At 35.3% G+C, this 7,787-nt stretch overlaps 1 protein-coding gene across 7 annotated transcripts in view; it reads left to right on the forward strand.

Annotated features, from left to right (window-relative positions):
* The window catches only part of CYB5R4 (cytochrome b5 reductase 4), a 31,669-nt gene extending 24,122 nt beyond the window's left edge, over positions 1 to 7,547 (forward strand). For all 7 annotated transcript variants that reach the window (XM_085299220.1, XM_085299221.1, XM_085299214.1 and 4 more), the window contains 4 exons: positions 283 to 433; positions 4,405 to 4,491; positions 5,861 to 6,025; positions 6,949 to 7,547. In XM_085299220.1, the coding sequence (XP_085155346.1) occupies positions 283 to 433; positions 4,405 to 4,491; positions 5,861 to 6,025; positions 6,949 to 7,003 (458 nt within the window). In that variant the 3' untranslated portion in view covers positions 7,004 to 7,547. The remainder of the gene's footprint in view (positions 1 to 282; positions 434 to 4,404; positions 4,492 to 5,860; positions 6,026 to 6,948) is intronic.
* Positions 7,548 to 7,787: the final 240 nt, after the last annotated feature.

Below are 7,787 nucleotides of genomic sequence, written 5' to 3' on the forward strand. Positions count from 1 at the left end.
TTAGATTTAAGATGCACTTCCTTTTCTGTTTCACATGTGAGGCAAATTATGCACATTTTTGAAGTCAGTGTTACTGTGTAAAATCCATCTAAACAAGACATTTTGATTGAACATCTGTTATTTTAACAAAAATGATCCATGTGTGATATGTATATAGTGCCCTCTGTAAAGAACCCTAATACTACAAGGATGAAGGCAATATTAAGGGCCTTTAAAAATAGTTAATAGTGTTCAGATTTTTCATCTAATTTAAGGCTTTCTGTTCTGTTTTTTGTTATATAGGAGACTGTATTTCTATTAGCAGTCCTGAAGGTAACTTCAAGATGTCAAAAGTTCAGGCTTTAGAAGATCTCTTTTTATTGGCAGCGGGCACAGGCTTCACACCAATGGTTAAACTGCTATATTTTGCTCTAACTGAAGTTAGTAGTCTCCGGTATGTACATTTTCTTTTTCTTATGATTAAACCCCTAAGCTAGAATAATCCATAGGAAGGATGTGGCAAAATGTAGTAGGCAAACCTCAGGGTTACTAAAATGCCAAAAAATTGGTATGAAAGCATTTTTCCTTGGTTTATGCCAAAGACGGACATGCTTTAGGGAAGACTGCCACGGTCTTTGGGAGCTTGTACATAGTTGGTTATTGGCTACCAACAGCAAAATGAACTGGTTTACAGTGTGGATTTTAATCATGTTATAAATTAGCCCAAGAAGCAGAAAACTTGACTACTTAAAATCTAGCTTTGCATTGGAGTGCTTTTTTCTAATACTGAAATATTTCAATGTAAAGTTCGTTTCCATAATGTAGGGAGTTTATACTTACTTAGATATGGATTCTCTTTAATCTGTTAGAGTAGCTAATATACCTGTATATATTTACTTTTCACACCTGTTAGAAGAAATAGTAACATATTTTTACCAGTTGAACTCTAGTTTTCATGAAAGTACAGTCATTAGGCATTAGAATAACTTCATCTGACAGGTTATGCAGATATTAAGCTTGATGTTTCTGACTGCTGTAGACAGTTTAGTTTCTTGGCCTTATTTTTGCTGTTTAACCCTCACTTTCTGTTATTAGAAAATGTTGCAAGAGTGTTTTTATGTTTATTTTATGTATTTATTTATGTATTTTATCATCTGCATATTTTATGTAAAAAACTGCATAAAATTCTTACTGTGATAAGTGAAGACTCCTATAAACTTTGTTTACGTACACTAGAACATGAATCATAATGAAGGCCAAGGAAGGATCTGAAGGATGAATTAGTTGCCACTTCAGTATTCAGAAGCAGAATCAGCTTCTGCCTATGTTGTTCTAAGCAGATGTTGACTAAACCTCTACTGTTGCATTACTAATTACTGGAGAAACGACATCTTCTCTAGGTGGTGTTTTCCAGAACATAACTATTTTGGAGTATTAGATTTCTATTCTTACTGTCTAACCTCAATCTCCCTATTATAATTTAGGCCTGTTATTTCTAGTCTATAGTAGATTTTTTTCTCTTCTTGTCCACAGCAATTTTTTCTCTTCTGCAGCAGCCCTTTGTATATCAGAGTAACAGTCTCCCCTCAGTCTTGTCTCCCCTCTAATAGGGCAAATTGTATTTGGCCAAAGTATTCATTTTACAAAATAGCAATCTTCTATGCTATTCTTTCCTATTTAAGTGGACATTTTTGCTCCTTTTTATTGATGCTGCATTACTGCAGTCAGCTGGCTCTATTCTTAAAGACAACCGAGGCACAAAGGCCCTAAACATTAGGCAGAGGACTAAGATGCTTTCCACAAGTAAGTGTAGAATTACAGTCTATCCTTGATTCTCCTTGATAGATGTGCCTTGTTTTGTCTCCAGCTTTTCATTCCTAAGCTCCCACTCTGTTCTTCTGTTCTCTGTTAATACACTGTTCTACTTTCATCGTTCCTTTTTTTTGTGGTTGAACTTGATTTTGCAACTTTCTTCCCTTCCTAGTCTTCCTCTGCGTTAAAATCATCTAAGGAACTCTTTAACTTCTTTCCCTAGGCAGATTCTCATAAGATCTTACATGTTGTTTTTTTTTAAGTTTATTCCAATCTGCCTTCTTCGAAGTATTTTTTTTTTAATGTATTTGTTGGATTTCCCCTGTTTCCTTCCAAAGGACTGATAAAGTTTCTCATTTCATTTATCTAAGCTTCTGTGCTCATTCTCTGTTATCTCCTATGTAATAGTGGGCTCAAATCTAATCTCTGCATCTTCCTTTTAGCTGTTTTCTCTTTCACTTGTAACTAAACTGTCAGCAATTTCTTCCAAGTTTCTTTGTACCCAAAGGGCGAAATACACTGCTTTCTTATGCATGTATTTGTTGGTAGTGGGTTGTTTTTTGTTTTTTTTTCCACCCAATAGCACTTGCTGCTGGCCTGCACCATTCCAGCCTGACATTCTTGAAGTGAGCTTTATTATCTGTGTTTTCAGGGAAGCTGGCTCTGGGAAGAGTTTAAGAAACCTGTTTTTGGCTCGTTCTGGCTTCCAAATAAGTTGCTTTTTAGCATATAAAGACAAAGTGTGGCTGGTTTGTGTGGGATAGTGTTTTGTTCTATGACGAGCAAGTTTTCCAAAGTTTGTATACTGCAGTTTATTTTGAACTGTACTGAATCTGGAACTTCTTCCTTCTCGTGATAACACTGTTAATGGGTATTACATGCAACTGTTATTCCTTGCTTTTTATTTTTGCCAGCAGAAAATGGGTGTGCTGCTCGTTAAGATAGTTTGTTGTCTTTAGTGCTATATATAGCTTGGAAGAGGCTTCCCGGTAAATTGAAATATGCCCAGGCTGCAAGGGGGAAAAAGTTGGAAGTCTGAAAAACGTCGAATCTTCGGACTAGGAGAATATGGGCTTTTTAATTGCGGTTTTGGAACTGTTGGAGATTGTGAACAGAAGTTCTAGGATATGTGACACGCGTGCATGAAAGACGGCTCTGCATAAGCTAGGTTGGGGTCGATGGGGGTTAGTAGTGCAGCGTCACGTGGACGTAACGCCGTGCCTCGTGCCAGCCTCTTGGAAGCAAGGCTGGCCACATGTAGAACAGTGCCGGGTGTTGCAGTACCTTATTTTATTGAGCTGGAATTGCAGGGCTGCGCGACACGAAGGACCAGCAGGCTTATAGCTCAGGCTCAGTGGCAGTCCTGGCAGGTACCTGTTCCCCATAAGTACTGCACTGCCCTACGTGAACTTCTTTCTGGAGCCGTAGCAACACGCGCTCTTTGCTCAGAGCTATGTCTGGGCTGAAGAACCACCTGCAGCTTAAAGCCCTGTAGGGTGCTCTCCGGGAGCTGCTTGCGTTTAGCTGTAGATTTTCAGTTTTAGATCAGTTGTGCCCAGTGTATTAATCTGTCATTGGCAGTAAAAGAGGAATCATGTTTATGAGGCTTTATCAGATGGTAAATTGTACTTTGACTGCAAAGTCTTTTTGTGCTGTTTCACCTCTGTTGTAGCATAAAAGTCTGAAGAGATAATAGTACTGGCCTTAGTGATATTTTTGAAATGAACTATCCAGCAAATATAACAACTGTAAATAGTAGCTTTCTATACAGGAAAATTGGTTTTATAAAAAAAATAAAGTTGGAATAAGGTAAGCTGGTGCAGAGTGCCACTAGCTTAGTTTGCTTTTCAAGTTGGTGAGTTAGGTCCCTGACAGGGAAGGCTACTATTTTTATTTAAAGCTGAGGTCAAAGGGGAGAACAGGTGCTCCACGGCTGCTGATAGTTGCCATGTGTGCTTTACTCTCTTGTGTGTCGCATTTTGTCTCCAAATTGTCTATGCAGATGTTAGAATTACCAGGGAAGCACCCCTACGGGACAGCAATACCTGAGTGATCTGGTGAACTATCCTACGAAAGTTTGGTATAAAGGAAGTTGCAAGACATACTGTTTTGTACAGTGCTCTTATATTGAGTGTCTCCTGAGGATCATTTTTTATCTACATATTTTCAAAATCAGATTGAGAGTAAGGTTGTTCTATCTTTGGTATGCTTAGATTACATCTTTATGAATTTCGTATTGGCATAACCTTCTTGAAATTCCAGCTTAATCTCTACAAGCTGTTGTATGTAATATTAAAAAAGTATGCAGAATTGATATAACATCTGTTAACTGCAGAAATAGTGCTCAAACAGTATTGAGAAAACACTATGTAAAACTTGATAAACTTAGGCCTGATTTAGAGTACAATGTAACTTCTTTGAGAGAGTTCCTTATTTTCCTTAGGATCAGATAGGATCCTGGCATTTAGAAGAAGAGTCACAAGCCCAACAGACTTTCATAAGTCAAATGCTCCTATATAATTCAGTAAGTTCTGATTATTCAACACTTGTTTCAAATGTAGAAACAAGCTTTTTTTTTTTTTTTTTTTTTTTTTTTTTTTTTTTTTTTTTTAGGACAGCAAAGCTGATCTTCTTCAACAAAACAGAAGATGATATACTTTGGAGAAACCAACTGGAGCAATTAGCACTTAAAGATGAAAGGTATTTAAGTCCCGTAGAAAACAAATTTGTATTATCCTAGTATATAGGAGAACAGGCTCTAGAACTTAGACTGTGTTATACAGCTATGCCACAAAAATAAATGTGTTTATTGATCAGAGGCACATATCAGTAGGCTATGCTACTATATTGTGTAGGTCCAATAGAAAGACAGGAGTTTGACAAGATGCATAATAGGTGTTTATTAGAGATGATATCTTAGATGAGGTCGTAACTATGATTGGCTGAGAAGGTTTTTGAAGGTGAAGAAAATAGCTTTAGCAATAGAAAATGTAAAGAGAATGAAATAGGAGAAATATGAGAAATATACAAAGAGAAGTGTGGAAGTGACAGATGAGGAGAGTATATCTTTGGAGCAAAATTCTGAATTTACAGAGGAGTCTTGAGAAAAGCCTGTTAGTTATCACCCAAGGAAATATTCATTTAGAAATTCAAAGTTTAAATTAAGCCTATTGCTTTCATTTTTACTTACTCCCTAATTGTTGCAATTTCTTCCTCTATTACAGTGTAAACGTGTATTAAAATGCACTAGTGGATGTGTAATATTTAATTTGACAGGCCACAATTTGGTCAGGAGACACGACAATTTAAGTTTTTGTTTATTTTAGTTACTGTATCCTTGCTTTTGTGACTACATAAATTGTCAATATCTAGGTTTTTTGGAGATGAAAAAAGTTCCTTTTGTTTATGCTTAGCAAATGTTTATTCTTAGCTGAAATTGTGCGAACAAACTAATTTCATGTATTCCTTCAAAAATCAAAGTGAAAAGTCAATATTATTTCATAATATAGTGACATCTGGCACCTCTGAAGCTTTGTAGTCTAGACATTGTGCAGTTTTGCAGCATAAGCTATTTCTCCTTTTCAATATGAGCCTCAGATACATGAGTGCTTGACTTCTTTTTTTGCTCAGTAACTACCCTGACAACAAATCTTTGAAACCAGTTGTAATATTTTCTCAGTAATGAAATTGCATTGACATTTTCACAAATGTGGCTAAACATTCCTGTTTTGGTGCTTATGTACTGAGTTACACCAATGTTGTATATGTGTATAATGTAAATGTGCTTTAGTATCTTAATTGGTACCAGCTGGTTTTCTATTTCTGATGAAATTTACAACTAAAAGATTTTTGAGATGTGAAGATTGGATTATCTAATTAAATACAGAATATTGGAGGTGATTTGGTTAGCTTGTTTGCTTGATGGGAAATGTCTGTGATGTCTTATACTGTGCTCAGTAGAGCAGAACAAGAAAGTAATCCTAGGAAACATCAGTATCTCCATCACTGATGTTGTATAGCAGACTTCAAATCTGGGGCAATATTTCTGAAATATTTTTCTGCTTTCCAGGTTTGAGGTTCAGTTCATTCTTTCAGAACCAACAAAGGATTGGGTGGGTAAACAGGGGAGAATTTCTTCATCTCTCCTCTCTGCGGTTATGAAAAGAAGCAGAAAAGACTCCAAAGTGCTTATTTGCATCTGTGGTCCAACACCTTTTACTGAACAAGGAGTACAGTGAGTGTGGAGTTCTTTTGGTTTGTTTGTTTATTTTTTTGGGAGGGGGGGCTTGGATGTTTTCGTTTTGTTCTTAATTTCTCATTCTCTGTTCAACAGTTGAATACTAATCAGCTACACTATTTCTGACTTGGTGGTCTTTCTAAAATGGCCTTCAGTTTTCTGCTTCATGAGAAAACTTATAATTTTTAAAAGCTGCATTTTCAAAAATACTTGACATGGTATTTTAGGACTGTACTTAGTATGTAGATAGGTAAATATCCAGCAATATGTGAATTTCATGAGCACTAGTTAAAAACTTTCTAAGAACATCTTTTTAACAATGACTTTTTTCAAGACTTTAAACGCTGCTTTTAGTGTTTGGATAAAAGTTATAGGAAATAAGCTTTCTGTATTGATACCTGCTTGACAAACTGAGTTACTAAAAGTAGAATTAGAAGCAGCTGCTTTATGAGAAGCAGTTCTGTTGGTTATTAATGCATTTATATTTCTATTACATCTGTACCTCATAATTTTATTTTAGATGCCATAAAGATAAAAGACCAACAACTTTCTCTCATACAGTTTCAAATATTGAACCAATATGAACATCATTTCTATGCAACTGACTTCAGTAGGGCTGCAGAAATGTATGTAAAGGAGGGTGAAATTGGCCAATAATTATGTCAACCCTTGAGAAATCTGAGATAGTTAAAACAATATCTTTAATTATTTTTAGGAATTGTGATAGTATCTTAAAAGTTTGTGCAGTGTGTATGAACTTCTGGGCATGAAATGTTTTCTAACTGTATTTGTAAAGGTAAACTTCATGGTGCCTGAATAAAAACAGGATGGCGGTACTGAAGTTGTGGTGCTTTAAGTATGTCTGTGGTGGAGTTTGGTTTCCAAATACTAATATTACAAACTTTATTTCTGACTTTCAGATGTCTGAAGGATTTTGGGTACTCCCAAGAAGAGATACATGCTTTTACTGCGTAAAAAAAATGAAGATATCAGTGTTTGTTTGTATAAATCGATCTTATTTATTTACCTTCATGAATTTATTTAAATGAGAAGTAATTTTTTAAGACTTGAAATTTCTCTCTTGCTACCAAACTGTTTCTGGGAAGAAATATATCTTTGAAAAAAAGTTTTATACTGTGTTTTACCTTGTTTTTGTAAATATTTTTGCTAATACTTAAAATTCATCCAGGATGTTAATTTATTGTAGAGGCAAGCAAAAGTGTATAGTACACATTGTTAGTTATATAATGTTGTTGACTCATGAGAATTTTGAAATTTATGATAAACACTGATTTAGGTTTTGACTCAAAATGCTTATTATTTCTTACTGTAAAATGTCTTAAGAGCAATACTGTCTGAATTTAAACATTGCACTGTAACTCAGGTAACTGATCACTGAAATACGTTCTTTGTCAACTTAAATCTCTATTTGACTTGCAACCGATCCAGATAAGTTTTTGGTTTTGTACACATTTACAGAGAGTAAAATTTAAGAGCTTTTCGTAAAATACAAAATGTACGTCAGATAATAAAAAATAATAATTTTACATGAATTATGTGCGTTTTAGTACATTCTCTATATTTTCAGTTTATAATGTGATACAGAAAAATTTCCACAAGCTTAGGACAGCAATTGAGAAGTTGAAACATAGGCGTAAAGTCTTGATCTCCCAGTGAACTTCCTGTGTGGCCGTGCTGGTATCAAGCATTTCCTTGTCACGAACTGTTCTGAGGATAAAAGCATGACAGTTTATGGCCT

The sequence above is a fragment of the Rhea americana genome, unplaced genomic scaffold (genome assembly GCF_003343005.1).
Source record: "Rhea americana isolate MKP2758 unplaced genomic scaffold, rheAme1 scaffold_147, whole genome shotgun sequence".
NCBI lineage: Eukaryota > Metazoa > Chordata > Aves > Rheiformes > Rheidae > Rhea > Rhea americana.